Source organism: Dendrobium catenatum, unplaced genomic scaffold, assembly GCF_001605985.2.
Source record: "Dendrobium catenatum unplaced genomic scaffold, ASM160598v2 fragScaff_scaffold_1504, whole genome shotgun sequence".
NCBI lineage: Eukaryota > Viridiplantae > Streptophyta > Magnoliopsida > Asparagales > Orchidaceae > Dendrobium > Dendrobium catenatum.
In genome coordinates, this window is record NW_021319966.1 from 276622 (window position 1) to 302878 (window position 26257).

At 35.0% G+C, this 26257-nt stretch overlaps 1 protein-coding gene across 1 annotated transcript in view; it reads left to right on the forward strand.

Moving 5' to 3' along the window:
* Positions 1-26257, forward strand: part of LOC110095675 (protein OPAQUE1) — a gene marked incomplete in the record, with an annotated part of 123054 nt that overhangs the window by 22405 nt on the left and 74392 nt on the right. The window contains 10 exon segments of the mRNA XM_028700385.1: positions 3048-3194; positions 3280-3381; positions 6351-6408; positions 6492-6593; positions 8607-8644; positions 8735-8861; positions 8958-9131; positions 12186-12317; positions 21874-21983; positions 22846-22906. Coding sequence (XP_028556218.1) covers positions 3048-3194; positions 3280-3381; positions 6351-6408; positions 6492-6593; positions 8607-8644; positions 8735-8861; positions 8958-9131; positions 12186-12317; positions 21874-21983; positions 22846-22906 — 1051 coding nt within the window.

The following is a 26257-nucleotide window of genomic DNA, read 5'->3' on the forward strand; positions in this document are numbered from 1 at the left end:
TTAAAATAGGAATTTTGTTCATCGAAGGTAACATCAACCGAGACAATGAATTTTTTTGTGGGTAGATGATAACACTTGTAACCTTTTTGGGTGGCTAAATATCCAACAAAGATACATTTGAGTACTCTTGGATCTAATTTTCCTCTATTGTGACTGTGGATGTGGACATAGGCTATGCACTCAAAGTTTATGGGTGTAAGATTATTATGGGTTCAAAACTTGTGATAAAAGGAGGATAGAATATCCATTGGGGTTTTTAGTCTCAGGGCTGTGGAAGGTAGTTAGTTTATGAGGTAAGTGACAGTTAGAAGGGCTTCCCCCCAATAGGAATTGAGTATATTGGGATGGAATAGGAAAGCTCGCGTGGAGGCTAGAATGTGACCATTTTTCCTTTCCGCAATCCCATTTTGTTGTGGGGTGTGAATGTAGGAGGATTCATGGATGATACCTTCACTTTGAAAGTAGGAGGATAGGGTTTGATTGAAATAGTATTTAGCATTGTCGGAGCGAAATTTCCTTATTTTTATCTCGAATTGATTCTGGATCATGGTGTGAAAATGGGAAAAATGTTGCTAACTTTGGATTTATTGACTCGAGTGCAATCATCAATGAACGATACAAACCAACGTGACCTAGAGATATTGAGGATTTGTGAGGGTCCCCATATATCACTATGGATAAGATAGAAAAGAGTATCACATCTCTTATTTTTTATTTGGAAAATAAGCTCTTATATGTTTGGCTAACTCACAAGTTTCACAATGAAAATGTTCATTTTCTAATTTCTGAAAAAGATTTAGATATATATGTTTTAGGATATCAAAAGATGGATGTCCTAATCGAGGTTGCAATCATGATTTAACACTAGTAAAAGATTGATTGAGATTTAATTTATTTTAAATGCAAACAAACACAATTTACTAACTTTGGATGATGAACTATTAAAGATTCTAATAAGAAATCTCTTGTTACTTGATTTTAAATATTCTAGAATTGAGTTATAATTCGTCATATGATTTGAGGCACAAAAATCTACAATATGTATTTTTTAGCTGACCTTGCTTGAGTCAACATAATTGTTCTTATCTCGATTTAGGTAGGGTTGAGTGATTTTTTTGTTTGAATAAACATTTTATTAAATAGGTCTAGTTGTTGTTTGTTGAATAGGGTAGATCTTGAAGGAATATAGTTCTCGCTGGTAGTAACGAGTTTTACACGGCTTTCTTCGGAGATTTTTTTTCGGTTTTCAATCATGAGGTTTATCATGGATGTTCTAGCTTGAGTCCTTAGTGTGACCTAATTTGTGATGGTGATCATAAAATGGTCGTTACTTTTGTGGTGTATTTTTTAAGTTTAGTGGCTATTGGGAGTGTGGACAACTTGGATAAATTCTTCATTGGTGGATAAGAAAAGTTATGATCCCATTATTATTTTTCAGTGTCTTTCAATCCATCGACTTTATTCCCAAAATCCTTCTAAACTATTCATCACGATCCTTGTTGAATCCCATCATAAATCTACAATCTTATTTCCTCTCAATAATTTGTCTATTTAGTTCATTTATTGAACACTTCCAATAATGCGCCTCAAATCGATCAGTTTTATCCCAAGAACTCTTTAAGAGGATTATAGTCTTGAGTAATTGAGAGCTCCCGTTGTTTAGGAATATATCAAAATTAATTAGTTTCAATCTTTTTTTATAACTTGAGTGAGTTATTGTAGCTACATCCCAATATCTTTTGATTGCAAGACTAAAAATGCCGAATGATCTTTCTTCGTGGTTGTTGTTGGTCTGGTGGGGTGCTTATTTTTCTTTCTTTTGGCAGATATGCATTAATATTTATTGGGACGATTGAAGATTGTTGTGGGCATTCAATTTTAGCTAATGATGAGAAGTTGGTTGCTCTCAAATTCACCATTAGAACTTGAAATGGCTGTCTTTGAATCGAAGGTGATTCATACGAGGAGTTATGCCTTTTTGTGGCTATCTGTATTTGGTTATATGGATAAAAAAGGCTTTGTAGTATTCTTAATTAGGGGTATCATAGTTAAGGTCACCAATGTATATTGGTGATCCACAACTGTAGAAAATTGTCAACCCAGCCAAGCCACAGTAGATCGATAAATTACACTGCAAAGGTTGATCAATGGATCTATGATTGTAGAAATTTGGTGGACGACGAAAGATGTTTGGATATTGACGAAGGCAGGAGATCAATGGATCAAGAATGCTTAATCAACAAATCTACAATTGTTGGAGCCAGTTGTGAGTCTAGGGTGATGGAACTTGTTGATCGAGGGAGTGATGAGTGAGTTGCAATGACGAGTCAGATCTTGGCGCGATGTCGAAGTGGAAGGTAAGATGGATGTTGCATGGTTGTCGTGTCTAGTAGGGAGAGTAAAGGAAGGAGTCTTGATATAAAGGTGATGAATGTTTTTCATGAAAAGCCTAATGTATTCATCCTTCTTCCCTTTTGAGCAATCAAGGTGGAAATAATTCAAATTTTTGATGTTATGATTTTCCTTTTACATCAGTCAAATCCTTAATTGTGTTCTTTATTATTTTCAGATTATGTAAGATAAATTCTTAATTACATTTTTTAACAGTAAACAACAAAATATAAATAAACGAAGTACATAATATCAGAGCTAAAAGGGTGGATTCTGGAAAAGGTCATAAAATGGAAAGGGCGTTCTATGGGAGGGAGAGGAAATTGAGATTGAGATGCTGATGGAAATAGCTTGACATAAAACAGCTGTGTGGTAATTGAGTTACTCTTGGCTATTTTTAGTCTTGTACATGCTCTGCTGGAATATTGTTTATTGTTTAATTAGAATTAGGTAGTGATTAAACATCATTCATTCTGTGCTCTATCCTATCTTGCAAGCTTCTATCATTTAAAAATTTAAGAGTTGTGTCCTCATAAGTCAAATATTAATGAAGAACATAAGTTTCCTCTTGCTCTATTGTCATGGAATCTTTTATCATTTCTCGTTGTACTTTTGTAACAGAATGCAGTTTTCATTTTTTATATCTTTTTGTTCAGGTGTGATGCTGAGCTTCTACATAAAACACTATGCACCCGCTCAATTCAAACTCATGAGGGAAATATTGTTAAAGCACTTGACTGTTCTGCTGCTGCAGCTGGCCGTGACGTTCTAGCAAAGACTTTATACGCCCAGATATTTGACTGGCATGTCTGAGCTTCATTGTTTTTGCCATTTTAATAATGTTGTGATGGGATGCTCACAATGTTATTTTGAATTGATATTTTGTAGGCTTGTTGATAATATTAACAAATCAGTTGGGCAAGATCTGAATTCAAAAATGCAGATTGGAGTCCTTGACATATATGGTTTTGAATGCTTTAAAAACAACAGGTTGCTTATGATTTTTTTTGTCTAACTGTTGTTTTTTTTCACACTCGTTTGTGTACTTTTGCATTTGTTTGTTTTTTGTTTGCATGCATGGTTGAATCAGCAAAGGAAACCATCATGTTTTTGGCAGTTGGTTTGGGAAATGACTGTTGTACATTGTTTGGATAAAATTTGAAAGTAAAAAACTACCATTGCATTTTGTTCCTTTATTATTATAATGCCATGTTTGAAACTTTGAATTCAGTTTACTGGGTCTTTTATATTCTTTTTTCTTAGAATTGGTGACTTTTTTTGCTTAGAATTGGTGACTTATAATACGATTAAACATTGCCACAATGTCACTTTTATATGTTAAGATGATTGTGTCAAAGATCCATCGTTTACATGATCATATTATTTTTCATTTAAATTTAAAGTTGTACCTTGGTATGAATCTCTTACAAAGAGTGCAACAGATTATAAATGACAGAAGGAAATTTTACTATGTAAAAACTCCGACATTTCTTTCTTCAGAAATACCCACCCTAGTAGAAACCAAAGGTGTTTTCACTGGTTTTCTTTCATTCTCAGATGTTGGCATGGTTTCTATGTCTTTCAAATCTTCTTTTTTGGATTATGAAAACACAGGTTCTTGGGATGTCGATGTCTCGGCAGAATCACTTTGCACTGGACTTAGGTTTTTATTAGAACCATCAGCTTGGCTTTGTAAGTTTATTTCTTTGCCCATTTTATTCACATATTTCTCCTTTTCGATCAGTTTATCCTCAAAAGCAGCTTGTGGTTCACTTATTGAACTCTCACTCTTCTTCTCCTCAATCATTCGCATCTTCGACTTTCTCACCCTAGGATAACCACCGCCCCAATAGCTTCCTCCTCCTTCAGTGTAGTGGTTGTCGTGATGCTTCCATATTTTCCTCGTGTATCGAGGGTGAGAATTCTACATTTCTTCCATTCGCCTCCCATGATTTGATCCCCATGGCTCGGCTTGTCCACCTCCTTCTCCAATTGTCCACTCCCCTTGTCCAAACGACCTCCCATAGTGGTCGGTCACTGTGCCACCTCCTCCATAAAACTTCCTTCTTGCTATCCCCCATCCGAAAATCCTATTCCGCCCCTTATCGAAGCCCTAGGAGGTGGCTCTTGATGAAAGAAGCTCTTTTCATAAAAGTCTTCTCGTCTGATCTCTTGATGAAAGAAGCTCTTTCTTTTTATATTTGGCCAAGGGAATCTTGGTCAAATCATGATGGGAGTTAGCAATCGGAACTGCCGGTGGAGTTTTGGATTGGATTTCAATGAGCAGAGCTTCTTTAGTATCTCCTCCGACCCTCTAAATCGGCCCTCCATTTGATTTTCCATGGTTGAAAACCATCCTTCGATGGTTGATAATATCTCCTCTATCCCGGATTTGATTTGCTCCATTTTTCCTTTCAACACATCCATCTTCTTTGCTGCCATCTCTCTAAAAATATTGCTTTGATACCAATTTGGTTGAAAGTGAATACAAAAACAATAAGTGAAAGAGAAAAAAAAATGTAGGAACATAGAGATAATGGCTGTTTTTTATGTTTTTTTCTTAAAAAATAATGCAAGATACAATTGATCTACTATTCGAGAGGTAGACCGGCTCTCCCACAAATCCTAGATGACACTAGGAAATTCACAACAAACCCTAGAATAAACTTAAGCTCAAACCCTAGACTAACTTCTTGTTAAATTTTCATAACACATAAGAAACATAATTGGAAGCTTCCTAATTAAAAACTCTCTAATTAAATCCTTCATAACATATAATAAACAGAATTGAAAACTTCCTAATTAAATCCTTCATAACATATAATAAACATAATTGAAATCTCCCTAATTAAATCCTTCCTAACATATAATAAACATAATTGGAAACCTTCCTAAACAGTTTCCCCTTATTTATAAACCTTCCTAAACTGTTTCTCTTTTATTCCTCCTCTTTACATAATAAATTATAGCTCCCTTGGACCCCACAAGGTGAGGTGGCCCCCCCCCCTGGCATATCAGAATGAAAATCTCACATTTCTTTTGCAATTTATTTGTCATGCACCCACACACTCAATGTGCACTATATTGTACATGTATGTTAATCCAGTGAGCACGGAGGTGGAAGTAAGAAAGATAATTCAACGGAGAATGAATCGTTTGCATTTTCTACTATATGCAAGCACTGCTCTGGCCAATCCCATGCACCATATTAAACTTTGAAAATCTTCTTGTTATCCTCTATATTTATGCGTGCCATTTTGTCAGCGGGTTACATCTTTAAAAACTGTGTTATTCCTGAAATCGAAGGTGGGTGCACATTATTCTGACTCTTGCTGTCTAGAAACCTAATTTTGTGGTTGTGGATTACTCTCTTCTCTTCTCGTGTTAGTGGCTTTTGTTTTACCTTTCACACCAATTTCATGTGCGGTGTATTAACCTGAAGTAGAGTAATTGAAATTGTAGAGTTGCCGCATTACTTTACAGGTAGGTGCAGGTTTACCTTACCTTCCTTGATTACCCAAATGTTACTCCGTGGCACTAAATGCCATGTTGGCTGGCTTTAGAAAGATTGTCATTGCTAGTGAGCTTACATAATGAAGGCATGGATAAGTAGGCTGGGCTACTAGATTCCATTGCTTAGATAAGTTTAGAATAGGGTCGTGCTATCCGGTGTTGCCGAACACAAAAAGCCACAAATCTTTATTTCCTGCTTATTGTTAGGTCTGAACATTGGCTTCAAGTAGTCACGGTTTAGTTCTTTTGAGTTTTTACTGCAACTTGCACATCACATGGTTTTAAGTCAAATAAAGGCTATGTCTAGGATTGATATTTCACTCTTCCATTCTCAATTCCATGCTTTTTTATCTTTGAACCTTCTTAGTGGTTTTTTAGAAGTTATAAGCTATAGTTTTTTGGCTAATATCTGCTTGTAATTATCTTTAGTTAATTTCTTTTTGTAGCTTTGAGCAGTTCTGCATTAACTTTGCTAACGAAAAGCTTCAACAGCATTTCAATGAGGTATATTGACATTGTCTGACACATGAGCATTTAAGGTTTTATTTTTTCCGTTTGCAAGCGCTGACCTAGTTTGTTTTTTTCAGCATGTCTTTAAGATGGAGCAGGAGGAATACAAAAATGAGGAAATCAATTGGAGCTATATTGAATTCATCGATAATCATGATGTTGTGAATTTAATTGAGAAGGTTTTAATCGCTAAAGCTAATTTAATATCTTTTATTTTAAGGTTTGAAAGCTTTTGAAATATCCGTTTGCAATCAATTCCCATCATTTATCTTGAATGGAGCTTTGACAAACTTATTTTTGTAGTTGATATTTATTCCGTTTTCTTCCTCTTGCTTTTGTTTTGGGTTTCAGTTTTATCATTTTAGCTGAGTAAAACTATCTTTTGCATGCAACAAGCCTGGTTATGATGTTTTTAAAATCTATTAAATGCAAATGAGCAGGTTTGTGTAATAATGTTTTCGTGTTTTTGGGAAGATTTAAAAAAAGAAAAGAAAATGCATTAGGATCATCTATACATCCACACTCATTTGTTTGGATACATGTTCTATTTAATAACTTAATGTTTTAATTTGTGCAATAGGATATTGAGTCATTTTATATTCATGAGGTGAGGCCTTGAGGCGTTTTGAGTTATTTTTCTTAGAATTAAATAATTAAATTAATAAAAAATATGAAATAATAGGTAATATACCAACATCAAAGTAAGATTCTAGTAAGTCAAAGTAAGATCATAAAAATATGCATCTCCCAATCCCAATTCAAAACAAATAGTCTAAGCCACTTGGATTATAATTTATGAATTCAAAAATCACCCTCAGTCTTATCATTAAAATCATTTTGCTTTCTCTTCAACCTATCCTCTGTTGCGCTATAAGGGCCAGTGGTGTTGGTTGCGAGTGTGATATGGGGCTAGGAGTTGAGAAGGTCTTGTTTGTTTTAGATTCAGGTATAGAAGAGCAACAAAATATGATTTATTTTATATCTAAATTTATAAATTAAAATTTTAGGTCACCTAAACAGCTGTTTTTGAGGCTGGAGTTTTTTTTTTCCAAATTTTTTTTTCTTCAAAATTTCTTTGTGCTGGATTTGAGGCGCACCTCTTATCACGGAAATTTCAACAATGCCACTTCGGAATTTATTATCGAACTATCCTTTTTTTATACTTCAATTATTTTGCTTAAAGTCATTTAGATTGACTAAAATTTGTGTTTTTCCTTCTATGCACATCTAGCAGTTCGTGTTTGGCAACCATGGAGCAAATAGCCGCAAGCTGATAGAAAATTTTGAGGATTGTAGTGCACGTGTGATCAGTATGGCATGTGAGCTATAGTTAAAGTTTAAGTGAAGAGAGAAGTGGTGCACACGCTTTGAATATGCGTGCAAAGCTGATACGATATTGAACACTATATCTTTGTGCTATCATTTGTCCTTGCCAATACCTTTGAAGTACTATTGGCTATGCTTTTTGTATTTGAATTGCTCAGCATGTCTGATAAGATTAGTCATTTGCCAATAAAGCGAATTAGTGTTCCACCTCAGGTGATCATGCCATTGGTATATTGGAGTAAAATCCTCACTTGGCATCTAGAGTTAACTTGGTTTAGAAACTGTTTCGTCTATTATGGCCATGCCATCATATGTTAGGACGCGCTACCTCATTAAATTTCTATTTTAAGCTGGTAGATGGACAATCCACGTGGTTCGTACTTAGTCTTGATATGATTAGACCTAGCATTTTGTTGCAGCAATGTGCCTTTTTTTCATAGAAATATAGTTATATCAAAATTCTTGTTTCTTTCTAAGTTAATATGTTGAAAGTTAATGATTATTTTTATGAAGGGAGACTTGCATAAATGCCATCGAATTCTAACATGTTTTCAAAACTATCCCCATCTCAAAAAATTTACTATGATAAATATTTGAGAACTTGATGAAAGCAAAAAATGGATGGCTTTCTTGCAATTTTTGATAGTTTGGTAGAGGTTTGATGAATTCATATAGGAAGATGTTAATTTTTTAAGTTGTCTCTATCTGAGCGTATGTATGAAGTTTTCCTTTTTATGAATTTCTTTTTAGGCTTCATATTTAATTTCAGGAATATGTTTATCTTGCATAATCTCTCTTTTGGGTTTTTTAAGAGATAAGTTGTATGGCTTTGCACTTCTCATACTTGTTTATTTATTTTCCCACAGAAGCCATTCGGCATAATCTCCCTTTTGGACGAAGCATGGTAAACATACTATTCTCTATCATGAAGTTCAAGGTTTAAAAATGAAGGCGTTATTTGAATCAATAATTTACTTACATTTCTGTTTCTCAGTATGTTTCCTAAATCAACCCATGAAACGTTTTCAACAAAGCTTTTTCAAAACTTCCGTAATCATTCAAGATTGGAAAAACCAAAATTTTCAGAAACAGATTTTACGGTTTCCCATTATGCTGGAAAGGTATGTCAAATCATTCAATTGTATCCTTGCCACCAAGATATCCGTATGTTACGATAGTATTTTGCATGACATTAACTTTGTTTATTGACTTCACAGGTTACATACCAAACAGAAACATTTTTAGAAAAAAATCGTGATTATGTTATTGTAGAACATCGTAGTTTGATTTCTTCCTCCAAATGTCGTTTTATTTCTGGGCTTTTTGATTCATTTCCTGAGGAGACTTCAAGATCATCATATAAATTTTCTTCTGTCGCTTCAAGATTTAAGGTGTGTTCCTTTAAAGTTTATTATTGTGGTTAATTTATTTGATGTTTGCATTCTTTGATGGATTTGTTTAAGAGATTTTTAGCTTGAGTGCATACCATAAATGCAGTTCTGATGTCTGGATTTTCTCCAACCCATATTAGTTGAAATGGTGAATAACCATGTAACTAGTGATTTGATGCTTTATATTCTCTGTTTTCTTATGGAAATACCCCAAGAAAGTGCACCGAGTTTTTCTGTAAAATATGGAGCATAGTCGTTTTTGAATTAGTAGAAACACTTTTCAAATTTATGTTATTTTTATCAATTGTATGTTGGTGATGAAAATTTATTAAAAGCTCTAAACTTTAATTTGAAGTTCATCTATAAAAAATAGATGATAAATATTATGATGTTGGCATCTGCACCAAAGGGACAGGAAATAAAGGTTTAGTTACGGGTTCAAATGCTACCATAGTATTATGAATTGAGGATCCATTATAGAGACATATGCTTGGTGCACTTTTCCCAAAGCTCTTCACAGCTCAATTACATGTAGCGCCTATGCTTCTTCCAATTGTTATATGAAAAATGAATTAGATTTTTTATTACATTGTTTATTTTAATGCATAAGCTTGTTTGTGGTTGAATCCATTTTAAATCTTAAATTTATAGTAAATCAAGTTAGCGTTAACGATGGTGTTGGTTTTGGGCTTTAGATCATTGCTGTGATCAAATTCATGGATGGGGGCTCTCCTATGATGCTCTGGATAGTAAGGATATTTTTGGTGGAATTTCATTTTGAGTGGAATTAGGGTTGGGAATGTGTTATTGGTCGGCCAATCCAATTCTTGCAACTTGCTAGGATCTGGAGCCCTAGGTTTTAGTGTTTTACCTAGAATAACTTCTTCTTGAAAAGTCCAAATGGTATGAAATAAAAACCAAATTGAAGGGGAAGATGTCTAGTTAGGATATGAAGAATTTGATGAATTTTGATGGAGTTCTGATATTTTTCCTTGATTTTTTTGAAGATTGGTTTGAGAATTTTTCTTTCAAGTTATAGGTTGAATTGGACTTAGGGCTTCTAGAACTTTTCATATTTGTGAACAAGAATGCTAAAAAATGTGTGGAAATTGAAGTTTGGAGTGTCTACTATGGATCTTGAGTTTTTGGTGATTTTTGGAATAGTTTAGGTCAGCCAATTGAAGGCAAACCTACAACCAAGTCTATTATGTCCTAGTTTGCAGATTCTCACGAAAGCTCTAAATGGATGGGCTAAATTACTAGGAAAATTAGGGTTTGAATTCTTTTGGAGTGTGGGATGATGGATAAAACATATTACAAAAGAAAAATGCTAAAATTAAAACATAGATAAAACTCTATTACTCACCAAGGTGGTAATCCTAGGGAGGATCACCAAATGCTTTCTAGATTGGTCGGTCACCAAACTCCAACCAAAGGAATTTTTCTTCAATTTCAGAAGCAAAACTTTAATAGCTTCTTCATTCCATTGAGATTAAAGTGTTTTATACAACATACTTAAGAGGTCAATTTTAAAATTTTAAAAAGTGAGGGAAGAAGGGGGGGGGGGGGGGGAAACCTTTTTTAACCATTTTATACCCGCCGCAACTCCGTCCTTTGTACACTTGGTTGGCCGTTCTCCCCATGCATCGGTTGGCCACTCCACTCCACTTGGCCATTTTATCAGGTGAATTAAAATGGCTAACACAACATATAAGTGCAAAAACACTTACACAGACATTTCAACATATGAGACAGTACATTCACATAAAGTCATAAAGACTAATAAAACATATTCTAATTCTTATGTCCTTGTTCTAGTGTAGCCCTCCTAGCCTTGGATCTTGTAATTGGACCTCCATTCTCTTGATTAACCCATGTTCTACATCAGTTAATTGTAGTGATGTTCGGCATGCCAATGCCATGTTGATCTGAGTTCTTTGAAGAAGTTTATTAAGTATGATCTAGCTAGATGGCGCAAGAGGTTATGAATGAATTACTCTGATGAATCATAGCGTGAGAAGAATCAAGTGTGGTGGTACCATCCTTGAGAAAACATGATCTGTACTATCTTGTCCTCCTCTAATTTCTCAATAGGGGAGTTGCTTTGCTTGGTTAGGGAGCATGAAGGGGTGGTCTATCTCGGAAAAGATCAAGAAGGATCTCATTATCCATATCCTTATAGTAGGTGGGGAAGTAATTCCATGTAAAATAGCAGAAATTCTTGAAGATTGAAGTGGATTTGGAATGTTGTCTCTATATTAAATTCATCTTGCTGGAGGAATAAATTTGATTCTTCCATCCATCGGAGGCGTATGTTTAGATTTTCTGATAGTTCTAGATTTCCTCAGATTGGAAAGGATTTTTGTGATGTAGTATATGAAAAGTTGGCAGTCAATTATATCTCCTTTGAAAATAAAAGTTTACTTAACAATTTTGGTATGCTAGCTAGATTTTGATTACCTAGTATATTTTTTTCCATGCGAAATTTGGATCTAGTAAAATCCAGTAAATATGTTCCGGACAGGGACATTATGCTATTGACAGGTGAACCTTAGCTACAAAATTTGCATCACGAAGCATGATTTTTCTCTTTGTCGCTATATCATCTTTTGGACGTCCCAAACAGATTTCTATTGTATTTCATGTAAGTTGGTATGTGTGTGTGTATATATATATTAAGAAAGCCCTCTGATATCTGGTCATTAATTTGCTTTGTTCCAGGCTCGTGCATGTTAAATTGCCATACCGCTTTCTCTTATAAGCAATGATTCATATTTTTTTTAACCATGACTTTATTGTTTGTAACTTTCGTTGATATCATCCCAATCCTGGCTTGGGTAGGGATGGGAATAGGCTTGGCTTGGATTGAAATCAAGTTGAGAATGCAGGGTATTTAATATATTTAACATTATTTTATATCATTTATTTCTATTAATTTTTGTTGCTTTTACCTTTCTTCATTTGTTCTCTTAACATTTTAATGTATTTTTTTTCTATTTGTTTTTTTTTGTATAGCCAAGGTAACTAATTTTCTTCTCTTTTTACTCTTGAAAGCAACAACTGCAAGCCCTCATGGAAACGCTTAACTCTACTGAACCTCATTATGTTCGCTGTGTGAAGCCAAACTCATTGAATTGTCCTCAAAAGTTTGAGAATCTGAGTGTCTTACATCAGTTGCGTTGCGGAGTAAGCATGCATCTTTTGACCAGAAAAAAATTTCTGTCCAAGATTTTTGTTTTTTTGTCCTTCACCGTTTCTACTTTACATATAAGCAAATTCTATTTTAGCATATCAGCATCTTTTTCGTGTAATAAATCTTTTTGACATTTTTATCTTTAATTTGATATGTATATTTTGCTAACACTGGCGTTTCTTCTTATGGAGGACAGGAAGAATGTCATTTTTTTTTGTTTTGCTTTCTGCCTGTTGTACGGCTCTCATATTTCAGTTAGAGTTGCTGTCTTTCTGTACGAGTTACTTGACTTATTATATGTTTTACCATATAATTTCAACTTCTCAAACTTTTGTTCTGTTAATTTGCAGTTGATTATATGTTCAAATCTATGTAAAATTTTTCTCAAATTGTTACTTCGTTAAGGTGAATCTTTCTTTAAATTGGTTCTTGAATGTTCTTACAGGAAAAATGTACATAAATATATTTCTATGAGAATAGTATTTTGATTGTGTTGGTTTTAATTGGAACTTGAAATTGTTGAGTTATTCTCAGCTCAATCTCAAATCGATCTTGAATTGTATTTTGAGTGAAGCTGATTCCATTCAAAGTAATGTGAGTGTAGCTGACTCCACTCAAAGTGGATTTATTCAGAGTGCGAAATAGTTCTAATTGGCTTGAAATTATTAGCATGAACTAGCATGCCATTTTCCACACAAACTGAAATCTGAAAATGATGAATAAAGCATATTTATTATTCAATCATGATTGTCATTGATTTTTCATATGATATAATATTATAGAAATTTAAAAGAAAAAAAAAAAACATAAACTTTTATTGCGTTAAAATTATAATTTTATGTAATATATACTTATAAGTTATATAATAATATATTATTTGATTTTATTTGTATTTAATTTTGAGTTAACAGTCATAGGCTTATAATATTTGTCGAGTCAATAATCTTTCTTGTGAGGTTACTTGAAATGACCCACCCAAGTTGATTTTGAATTAGCTTAAAATTTTGAGTGAGTTTCAAATAAGCTTCTAGTTTCTTCTAATACTGCTACCCCTACAAGAGGCGAGATTTGGTACTTATTCCGCTACTTGTAAGTTGTAACTGGTGAAGGGATTTCCTCCATTTGACAGTGATATAATTATTCTAGATATATGTTTTTTCTAGGCCTCTGTAGAATTCCTATTGCTTATCATCTAGTTAAAAAAATATCGTGCCTACATTTAGGGGAGGTTTAGCTGGTTGGACAACAAATTACCTGAGCAATGGTTGTTTGCATATATGTGTATATATGAGCACATATGCATACATGTGAGATTGTGTTTCTTGATAATAGGTTAAGTGTTCGATTTTCTTGAAGTTGAACCTGCCTTGCAAGCGTTTATTTGGCATCAGTATGGTTTTTACAACATGTGGGAATTTGATATTGCCAAACGAAGTTGCTAGAATGAATGACTGACTTATTAGTTTGTTGTCCTCTTTGTATTTCTCAGATTCATTTGTAATGCGTCTACGAACTTGCATGTTTTTAATAAAGACATCATTGAAGGCTCTCAATTGAGAATATAGTGTGAGGACACAACCAAGATCCCATCAATCCATTTAACATGTGTCTGTGAACTTGGATATTTTTAAAGAAGGCATAATTGGTGGCTCACAATGGAGGATATTGTGGGTTTGCTTAGTTTCTCTCAACTATTGCTCTCAAGTGCTGTTTCACACCTCGTTGTCATTGTTGGCTTGAGCTCACTAGGTCTTGCATTCCCTTCTCATTACACATTTTGGTGTCAGTTGCATCACTTGCATGTGGCCTCTCTTTGATGATGCCTCATGGCTTGGACGTCTCATTCGCTTATGGTTCCTCTGGCAAATAGGGCTCCCCTGCCCTTTCTTTTCCGTCATTCTTCTGGTTTTATGTCAATTGTAGTTTTTTGCTCTTTATTTTACATTCTTTGTCGTGTTTGGTTTCTTCAGTTGGTTCTGGGTGGAGGATTTTCCTCTATCCTAGTTTCTTTGGCCGCTCCTTGCACACAAGCGTTTCATTGAAACCCAACTCTCTCACTTGTGAGGTTGCCGCCTTCTATCTAGGCGGTCTTTGACTTTCTTGAGCCTCCCTTTGTGTCATTTATGATGATTTCTTTGCATCCTACTACACAGCTTCCATGATCATTTGCTAATATTATTAGTGGTTTTAATGTTGTTGGCTTTCACGCCATCCAACATTTTCACTTTTTTTTTTTTTATCAAAATTTAGCAACAATGCTACAAAATAACCCTCATCTTATCTAGGAAAACCTGCTGTCTTCATCTCCTACGAAGAGATATTTGCACTTGCTGGACCACTCTTCTCTATTATTGGAAAAATTTTTATGGGTCGTCCGAACTTCATATCTGATTTATATATTAATGGATGACTACTCCATTGGGCTTACAATACTTGTCATTATCATCTTAAGTCTTTTTTAGAAACAGGCTGCATCAGATAGTGTCACACCCCACGTCGCCCCTTCCAAAGAATGCAGGGTGCAATAGAAAAAATCATATCATTCATAACACAACTTTTCAACCATCTTCATGCCACTTAAAATGAAAATATTCAATTTTCTTCATACACTTCATTTGTATATAATTACAAAACAAATAACCACCTAAAAGCATTTTCGTAATAGTAGTTCACGTACCTTTGCTCAGGATTTATCTCATACTACCATAAAACCAAACATAGTTTTTAAAATTTACCCAAGTCTAGTTAGCTTCCTCCTTATCTCTCCCCTTCCTTGTAATAATAGCCAGCAATAAAATCTGGTAAGCTATGAAACTCCTCAGAAAGATATACAATTCTAGTACCATATTCAAGTATATGAAACACAATACTTGTGTATCAAAAAGTGGTAGTAAGAACTACATGTAATCATTCAAAAGAAAATACGCATAGTTTGAAATTATTTAACAGGAAAAATAATGTTGCATGTAAGAATTATACTCATCTAAAACAAATTTCGACTATGTTTCATAATGCCAATATCATCACCACTTGTCACATATTGCCAACATCATCAATCATGCCAAATAAATTCAATGAGTAATACATTGCAATATATAATCATCCTTATATCTTTTAGATCATCAAATAACATTTTTTTTCCAACCTTAAAAATTGTCATGAACACATTGTTAGATCTTGGTGTACAGTCTGTAGGCACCTGAGGTCGCATTGCCTCTATATTCCTTAGGCTTCATATCATAGCCCGTAGGCTCTTGAGATCGCACCGCCTCTAGCACCCGTAGGCTTCAAATTATAGCCCGTAGGCTCCTGAGGTCGTATTGCCTGTATCGCCCGTAGGCTCTTGAGATTGCACAACATCTATTGCTTGTAGGCTTCATATCAGAGTTCTTAGGCTTCATATCATATAGAGGTCACACTTTCTATATTGTGTCACATTTATTGGGTCACACTGCCCCCACTCACCTATCAATCTGCCACTTGACATGAAAAATTCTCAGACTGATCAGATCATTACTTTTTCCCTTCCAAGTTGTGTGATATTTGCATAGATGTAGAAACATGCATTAAGGTGTATCAACATATAAGTATGTATGACTGTAAAAATCTTATAATACAAATCCTCACATGATAGAATTGTTGATAGTAGCATCACGTAACAAAATCACTTATTACAGAAAGTTTTATGTAATATGGTGTATTGACTCATAATTTCAGATTAATCCCAACAGGCAAGAGTATAAAACATAATCGCCTATAATTAATTCAAATGCATGTATACCGATAATACTCAATCAACTTGTATATTGTACTAAAAATACATATCTTACCGTACCGTTATCGGGCTTACAAAGTTGGATACATTGTTTCTAGGGGTGTCAAGACTTGATCTGACCCGAAACCGACCCCGACCAAATTTGGAAAATTTCGGGTTCAGTGAACTAGGGATGCAAACATTACTGAGCCGAGCCGAGCTTTGGCCTGTTCGAGTTTGGGCTTGTCTGTCTGAATCGAGCTCAAGCTCGGCTTGAAGCTCGTCGAGCTTCTTGGACCGTTGTTCGAGTTTGAGCTCATTTAAAACTTCCATGTTCGAGCTCGGTCGGTTCGTGTTCTAGTTTGGTTAGTTTCGAGCTTATCGAGTGATGCGGACATCCAACCGTCCATGCCAATCCGAGGAGCTGAAGATCGACGTCCGAGATCACTTTACTTTATTTTCATTTATTAAGTGTATTTTAATTTAGTTTTGCAATTTCCCATTTTACCCTCTTGTTTTATGTAAGCCCAAGGGGCGAATGTGTCTTTTAATTTCTTTTGAGGCCTATATATAGAGGCCCCTTCTCTTGTATTTCGAGGATGGATTATTGATAATGGAAAATTTTATTTTCGTGTTGATCTCTTAGTGAGTTCAGAAGGATCTCTTTGTGAGTTCCGACTTTCCCAAGATCTCTTTGTGAGTTCTTGAGGAGAGTTTCGCGGATCTCTTTGTGAGTTCCGAGATTCTCAAGATCTCTTTGTGAGTTCTTGAGGAGAGTTTCGCGGATCTCTTTGTGAGTTCTGAGATTCTCAAGATCTCTTTGTGAGTTCTTGAGGAGAGTTTCGTGGATATCTGTGTGAGTTCCGACATCCCTACAATCTCCTTTGAGATCTTGAAGTTTAAGAGCGTGAGGTTAGAAATTCCAAGATTTCCCAAATTTCTCATCCTCTACCAAGCTCGGGCTTTTCCTCCCCAAGTTCTCCTTGCCACCGGCCCTGTTGGCCCGTCCAGAAATTCACCCGCCGGCCATCCCTTAGGCCGACGCCCACCAACCCCCACCTCCCCCTCTCTTCCTCCTTGGAATAAAGAGATTTCTTAATTAGGAGAGGCTCACAATTAATGACAATTCAAATTCAAAATTTGAATTTGAATTAGCATTAATTACTTCTTAAATTCGTCCCTCCAATTAAGCCAATAACCATTAATTTAAATCTGAAATTTAATTTCATATTTAAATCAATCAATCATTTAATCCTCACAATTAATGACAATTCAAATTAAAAATTTGAATTTGAATTAGCTTTAATTACTCCTTAATTTCAGATTTCCATTCTCTCTCCCCAAATTGATTTGGGCTTTAATTAATCTTGCCACCTAGGCAAGTATATGGCATTTACGTTTCACATCATCGAGCCTCTTCTCGAGCGGCTCATGAACGAGCCAGCTGAGCTGATCGCAATTAACAAAAGAAATTTAATTATTTCAAGTATGGTAGCTGGCTGCAATCACACGAAGGACGAGAGGATGACTGCCCGTCTGTCGCCCATTACATAACGACTGAGCTATAGTTATATTTGTTTTTATTTAGAGAAATTTTTGTACTCCATGCGGTGTGGGACTAAAGCCTCCCCTACCGTTTTTTTTTGTTTTCCTGTAAGCCACGGAGAAGAGAGAGAGGCTGTGGGCGGGAATTTATTAAACTAGCGAAATAGAGAGAGAGAGAGAGAGAGAGAGAGAGAGAGAGAGAGAGAGAGAGAGAGAGAGAGAGAGGTGAGTTGGTCGGAGTAGTAATAACGGTATAATAGTTATATCTTAATATCTTATTAATTAAATAATGGTATAATAGTTAAATAATATTAAATATATTATTAGTTAAATAATAATATAAACTAGCTTAGTTATAAAGGTTAAATATCTGTTTTGTTAATAGTTAAATATATTTTTTAATTAAATAAGACATAATTGAGCTTTTTAATCGAGTTTCTTAACGAGCATGTTCACGAGCTTTAAACGATCTTGTTCGTGAACATAAACGAGCCGAACGTCAGGGTGGTCAAGCTTGTTTATTTACCTATCGAGTATTGTCAAAGTTGTTCAAGCTTGTTCATTTACCTTATCAAACGAACATAAACGAGCCCTTATCAAGCCAAGCCACGAGTAGCTCGTCTAACGCTCGGTTCATTTGCAGCCCTAGGGTCAACCCATTTGTCATTCGGGTCGAGTTCTTGTTAAATAAACCAACCCGTTTCAATAATCGGGGTACATGTTTGGGTTGACCCAAAAACCTGTTAATGACCCGTCAACCCGCGCTATTGAAATCCTAGAATGCGCGTATTAGCGAATTTAGGCTATTAGGCATTTCGGGTTAGGGTTTTTCCATATTTCCATTATCAATTTCAGAATTTCTCTTTCTCTTATGAGTTCCTTGTTTGTTCTATGACTTCTCTATTTATTTGTCTTCATTTTTTCTTTCTAATTCTCTTCTCGAGCTTGTTGCTTCATGACGCTCGTCTATTTCTCTCTTTGTTTTTGGCCTCCTGCGTAGTTTCCTGTTTTTTTTTGCACTTTGCTGGGAGAATATCATTTGTTGATTTGCATATTTTGGTTTCCTGTTATTTTTTGTTGTGGGTTTCGGTATTATCACTTTGTAACGGACTTTCTGGCATCTTTCCTTGGTAGTTTCTATTGGTTGAATGCTACATTATTATTGTTACTTTGTAATATGTATTCTTTTTTCCATTTAACTGGTTTCTGTCTTGCTGGATAGCCTATTTTTGGGTTTGTTTCTTGTTATTGTTGGTGTGGGTCTCGATTTGTTTCAAATAAAATGGGTTGGCGGGTTAATCCGGGTTGACCTGGATCGGGTTGGATTCGGGTTCCTGACCCATTTTCCTAAAAGGATTGGGTTCATGTTGGATCATATGATGACGGGTTGATTTCGGGTTTGACCTTTGACCCGAACTTGACCTAAAAATCCGTTTTAACACACCTACTTGTTTCTGCTTGTATGTATAGGGCACCTAAGTCAGATGAAATCATTAATTGCTGATTCATACAATCTCCTATCCAACTGATACAATTAATTCAAACTCCAACTAATATACCTTACAATTTCGACGCCGCATATATGATTATAAGTATCTAATTTTCCTCGCAGTACAATGCCTCAATCAATAACTGAACCTTGTTAAATTATAAATGTTAAATATACTAACCATATATATCCTATAGTAAACTTTATTTTTAAATAGTAATCTCATTTTTTTTCTTTAACTTAGAAAAAAAAAAACAAATGTAATTTAATTCCCTAACTTCCAATGCTTCACAATTTGACCTATAGTTCTATATGTCGAATTGCTCCATTCGACGAGTAGAATACAATGACATTAAAATTGCGAAATTTTGGGATATTGTTAAATTGATCCTAATGCGACACACACTTGATCAAATTGGGTTTTGTATACAGTCTCTCATGATGCACATACTATATCAGTGGCTCTCGATGCACATACTAAAATGGTGCCACAATTTTGATTACTCTGTGGAACCTCCTATCACTTATGTTTGGATTTCATTTGTACGATTTCATTTGCATTATTTTAACCTATTCACTATATTCTTTTTGGCTTTTATATTTTGAAAATATTTCCAGGTGTATGTTACATCATCCCATCTTTGGCTACTGTTTTCCTGAAATTGGACATTACCTCCCATTCTGATAAGGGAGTGTGTATTGGGTTCCAATTACTGGGGTATTGGTAGAGTGTTGAATTTAACAATTTCCCATCATAGTGCTCCTACCTTATATTTGGGCATTAATTTTTCAAATTGTTTCACAACTCATCCTAAATCGAGGATTTCTAAATATTAAGCACAAGGCTTTTCTCCTGAAGCTCAGATTCAGCCTCCTACCTAGCTGGTGGATGATATTTCAGTTTTGATCTATTCTCAAAACTTGGTATTAGTTTTGATTCTTATAGTGGCTAATTTTTCTAACCTTGCTAGCCTCTTGGTGTTTGTCTCTTCATCATTAGATATTATTATCACTAAAAATAATCCTCATGCTCTTGAAATACCTCAACCTCATCCTATTTGTGAGCACAATGTTCTTAAAATATTTTGGCCGCTATCTGATTTACAGAGTGTCAATCTTCTTGTGGATATGAGATTTCATGTTCTTTTTACATGAAGGGGCTTGAATTAGAAGAAAATCTTTTGGCACTCATCTATATTGGCAAGGCTTCAATATTGATGATTGGAATGAATAATTTTATAATCTCTAGGGTTCTTCATCCATTGCCCTTTTGTTTTCTTGTCTTTTATTGTTGTATATTTGTTTTTCTTTGACAATTCTTGATAATTGTATTTGTTGTACTCATATCATTATCTTGTTAGTATATTTTGCTTTGAGGAAGAAAAAAAAAAACTACGAGTGCATTTCCAAGCTTCCATCAAGTTATGTGCAGTGTGTTGTTTTTGTCCTGTGTCCACTTGTGCATACTTGTCTAAAGTTTTTTTTGTATTCCTGACTTTGTTTTAGCTTTTTTAGTAAACTTTTGAAGCTCTTGAATAAAGCCTTAGTCTATGTGTTCCTTGTGTTGTATCTATCTCTTCCCCTTCCATCCTTTTTTGATTATTTTGCTCCACTAAAAGCAAACTCTAGTATTAAATTTTCATGAACCCATCATTTCATTCAAAGTTCTTTCTCGTTCTTCCTTTATTTGGGATGATAAAGCATTAGGATCCATAAATTTTTTGTTTTCTTTGTACCTAGTTTTTTTTCATGCAATTTATGAATTTGAAGGATTTTGAGGAGATCGTCTTTGGACCTTGTTTTATCACTTATTCTGTGAATGGTATTTGCTCGTTGGCATGCTAGTTTCATTGTTTTTTGAAAGGTTAAATTTCGGAGTAGTTCCTCAACCATTTTTTGTGACCAATTATATTTGTCCAATTTATTCTCTGGAGTATACAAAAGTGATCTAAAATTATCTCTTATGTAAAAATTTTTTAGCACAAAATTGATCCTTGTTTAGTTCTAAGAGAATGTTTTGCATGATATAGCTGAGAGACTAAATTAAATAAATGTGATATTCTAAGATTGGCCTTATACAAATAGTCTTGGAGTCATTTTGGGATTTAACTCTTTTTCAAATGGAAACTTGGATGTTAACATAAACTATCTTGATTGCTTCCTTTAAACTTGAGGACCTTATTGAATTATTTGAAACATTTTACATTTTGTATTTCTTATGTAGTATTTGCAGGACCTTGAATTTTCATTATTATTGAAGTTGCAAAACATCACTTGAAGACCCTGGGAAAATGCTCTGTAAACTATTATAATATAATATCGAATTTTTTCCATTGAAATCATTGAAGAAAAATGTTAAAATGGTCCCTCGGATGACTTGAAATAGTTCCTTTGTTGGATAATTTTGTATGTGATTTAAGAAATCAAGGGATTCTTTTTTTACAGATTTGAGGATTCAAGGGATTATTTTTAATCAAATATAAGGAGTCAAGAGATTAAATTGGATGCATGGATTTTCGACTTAAAAATCTCACTAATGAATAGTCTAGGGCTATTTTGACTTTTTTCTCAAATCACCATGAGAAACGGATTTTGGTTCTATTTAATACCGTGAATAAGCCATCAGGTGAAGAATTTCATTGAACCTATGTATGTATGTCTAATTCTCAGCTTTCTTCTTTAGAAATTTGTTGTTAGCAAATTGCAGCATCAATTTACGTGATCTTGTCTGAGGCAGTTGTCTATCTTTTACTTCTTATAGGGTGTTTTGGAGGCTATTCGAATAAGCCTTGCTGGCTATCCTAGTCGGAGGACCTATTCTGAATTTTTAGATCGTTTTGGACTGCTAGTTCTGGAACACATGGATGGAAGGTTGTTTACTGAGCCCTCCTCTTTTGATCTACTTGTTTTAAGGTTTATTATTTCGACTTCTTATTTAAATGGTTTTTCCCATGCTTTTTATTGTTTGAGATGGGTTTCCTAATTACATTTTATTCTTGTTTAGTGTATTTTTGAATCATTAGAAGGTTTTAGTTTAAAAGCTGAGGCAAAAGCAAACATACTATATTGATATAGAATCTCATTTAGGCTCTTGATAATAAGGAGTATTGGAATCATTGGCATGCATTGAATTATTTATTTATTTATTTTAATTGTTTGTTTAATTATTAAAGTGTTAGCTTCCAAAGTGTGAGAAGTCGTCTATTTCTGAAATCATGTTTTTCTAGTTCTGGCCAAGATATCATGTTTATATACGGTAATGTCATTAAATTTTTGAACCTTTAATGTGATATGCTTCTCAACCATGACAGTTTCAAAACCATTTAACAGGGGAAGGGAATTGTATGCAATGATTACTCTTGGTTCCTGATTGCTTGTTCTGGCTTCGCAATTTAATGCTTCATAGTATTCTGTGTGTACCATGCAAGGAAGCATATTTCTTCTCTGGTTCCTTAAGCATTTTTTGGATGCTAGTGAAACGTGTTTTGCTTCTACGTATTTTTTGTTGATCTACTGCAATTCAAATTAATGGAATTCTTCATGGATGCTGGCAAAGTCTTTGCATACATTCATATTTACCCTTAAATTTATTGTAGTCGAATTGTATTTGCAGTTTCATTGGGGACTGTTTAACTCCTTTTTTTTTACTTTCTAATTATTTATTATTTTATGTCATTCTGGTTCTTTAAGATTCATTTATAAGTCTTTACTTTTTCTTTCTTTTGACTTGCAGTTACAATGAGAAGATGCTTGCGGAAAAAATTATGCAAAAGTTGAACCTTCAGAACTTTCAAGTATTTACAACGCGTCATCATCATCTTATAGCTTTCTTATTTAATTTTTGCTGTTTTATTCACTTTATAAAAGTTGTATTTATTTAGCCAGTCCTTTCACTGGCTTTTCTCTATTTATGTAAAGTTATCTTTTCATCACCTTTTAAAAATATATAATATGAGACGCGCCTCTGCATTCTCATAATAAGGCTTATGCCTCATTGGGTGTTTGATGCAGGACTAAAATGCTTTAGATGAATGCGATAAGAACTTGCAAGATTTTGATAAGAACAAATACTAATTAAGACTATTAGCCTCTAAAAGATAACAGAAAACATAAGAGGGGTAGCTATGCTTATGCCAAATCACATGCTAAGTTCTTGAATCATCAAAATATTTTAGAATTGCAACAACATATGAATTTAGTAGTTATTCAACAAAAATCCCTAATGTAACATTAAGATAAGCAACATAGAAAGTACACTCAAATCATACGTTTACTAAGTGTGGCAGAGGGCGAGGCATGCTTCCTTGCGAATTGATCACCACCTACAAGATTAGCGGAATAGGAAGATAAGTGAATAGGGGAAGAAGTTCACCATTGTTGTTGTTCGGAAATAATTTGCCACTGGACGTTGGCAAGTTGTTCGTCAATGGCTTCCGAAAGTGTGAAGATGATGCGGTCCACGTACGCTTCAATGGAATTATCGACTTCCTGGTTGAAGTCGAAGGTGGAGTGGAGGATGTTGACGTTCCCTTGCTCGTCGTACGCGAATTCATAATCAAGTTCCGGATCGGCCATTCATTTGTTTCGAAGGGTTGTTGTGTGGACGACGTTCGTTGTTGCTTCCCTTGAAGACTCCACTATAGATAACGAAGTTCCTCTCAAGAGTTGAAGTGGAGAAGAAGGAAGGGATCGCCAGCCAAGGGCGGGGGCGTGAGAGGAGAAGTTTGGTTCAGATTTTGTGGAGGAAACTTAATTCAAATAACTCCTTAACTAATTCCCTTGATTGAAAGGAATTAATGGAGAGGTTTAATTTAATTCCAGTAGGAGAGACTATCTTTTGGAAAGAAGTTAAATAGGAGGGGCATAGGGATTTCGGCCAAGAGAGAGGGAGAGGAGATTTGAATTATTTCCAAGAGGGAAGCTAGACTTAAGGAAATAATTCCCTAGGAAGCCCATGATGGGGCCATCGGCAATAGGGAGGTGATTGGGGGAATTAAGGAGGCATTAAATGCTTTTTTAAATTAATAAATTAAATTTGGAATGAAAGATTTCATCCCAATTTAATTCAAGTTCAAATAGGCTTTGAATCGGAAGGTTTCCTAAAATATTATTTATAATTTAGGTAACTATTTCAAATTCAAATAGATTTGAATTTACTCATTAATAGAGTTACTTAAAATATGGGGCGGCGGGCAAGAGAGAGGGAGAGGGGTTTAATTTAATTCCAATAGGATAGACTATCTTTTGGAAAGAAATTAAATAGGAGGGGCATGTGGGTTTCGGCCAAGAGAGAGGAAGAGGAGATTTGAATTATTTCCAAGAGGGAAGCTAGACTTAAGGAAATAATTCCCTAGGAAGCCCATGATGGGGCCGGTGGCAATTGGGTGGAGATCGGGGGAATTAAGGAGGCATTCAATGCTTTTTTAAATTAATAAATTAAATTTGGAATGATAGATGTCATCCCAATTTAATTCAAATTCAATAGGCTATGAATTGGAAGGTTTCCTAAAATAGGATTTATAATTTAGGTAACTATTTCAAATTCAAATAAATTTGAATTTACTCATTAATAGAGTTACTTAAAATATGAAAGCTAATTTAGGAAAGGCTTAATGGCAAGTGGGGATGGAGGGAAAACAAGAGGGGGATGGAGGGAAACCAAGGGGAGGGGCCGGCGGCATGGAGGCTTGGCCATGGATGGTGGTGGTGGGGGTTGGGCCTAGCTGACGGGTGGGGGAGGACCAGGGTGACCGGCGGCTTAGGGGTTCGGGTAGATCTTAGGCCGGCGGCTAGTAAAAGGAGGGCACAAGGGGAAAAGAAGATAGAGAAGAAAGAACCACTAACCCAGACACTTCCAAGGTTGGTGGGTGATCAGGTTCCCTGTCCAAGGGACTTCACTCCAATCTCTCACAAGAACTCAAACACAGAAAAATTTTTATCATTCATTCATTAACATGAAAATAGAACATAAGGGCTATATATAGCCTCATACAAAAGACTCAAAAATAAAACTGATAGTATCTAGTGTTGAAAGCTGTCTTTGCTATGTCCTCTTCTCTGACCTTGAGCTGATAGTATCCTGATCTCAAGTCTATCTTGGAAAACACAGAGGCACCCTCCAACTGATCAAACAAGTCATCAATTCTTGGAAGAGGGTATTTATTCTTTATAGTCAACTTGTTCAATTCTCTGTAGTCTATGCAAAGCCTTAAACTTCTATCCTTTTTCTTCACAAAGAGCACAGGAGCACCCCAAGGAGAAGTGCTTGGCCTAATGAATCCTTTATTAAGCAACTCTTCCAATTGTTCTTTCAGTTCCTTCAGCTCTTTTATGGCCATCCTATAAGGGGCTTTTGCAACAGGATTTGCTCCACTAACCAGTTCAATGGTAAAATCAATCTCTCTGCTTGGAGGCATTCCAGGTAAATCATCTGCGAACACTTCTGGATACTCTTGCACAACAGGTATCTCTTCTAATCTCCTCTCTTCTTTCTTCTCCTCCTTAACATAAGCTAGAAAACCTTCATTACCCTTCCTCAACAATTTGTATGCCATCAAAGAAGAGATTATCATAGAAGTTATGCCTCTCTTCCCCATGAATTTAAATTCTTTCTCCTCGGGCATACAAATTTTAAATTCTTTCTTACTACAGTCTATGGTCACAAAGTGACTAGACAACCAATCCATACCTAGAATCACATCAAATTCCGTTAAAGGCAATACCATAAGATCTGCTCCCAAATTTCTATCACCAATAACCAATTCCACATGACACCTCTTGTTGGTTTCCAACTGATTCCCATTGGGCATCAAAACTGTTAAGGGTTTGAGCATACATGAGGAAGACAAACCAACAAACTCAACAAACTCCTCTGAAATGAAAGAATGCAATGCTCCCGTATCAAACAACACCTTAACAGGCTTGTTACATACAAAGATTGTTCCTAAATATCATGCATGTAACATAACATAAAGCTCATCTTACTCATAAATCATAAAGGAATCCATTGACATTAAATAAAATTCATACCTGTGATAACATCAGGAGAGTCTTTTGCTTCTTGTTGTGATATCCCATAAACTCTCGGCTGAGCAGGTTGTCGAGCTTGGCCTTGACTTGGAGTTGATGCAGTAGACTCCACCATC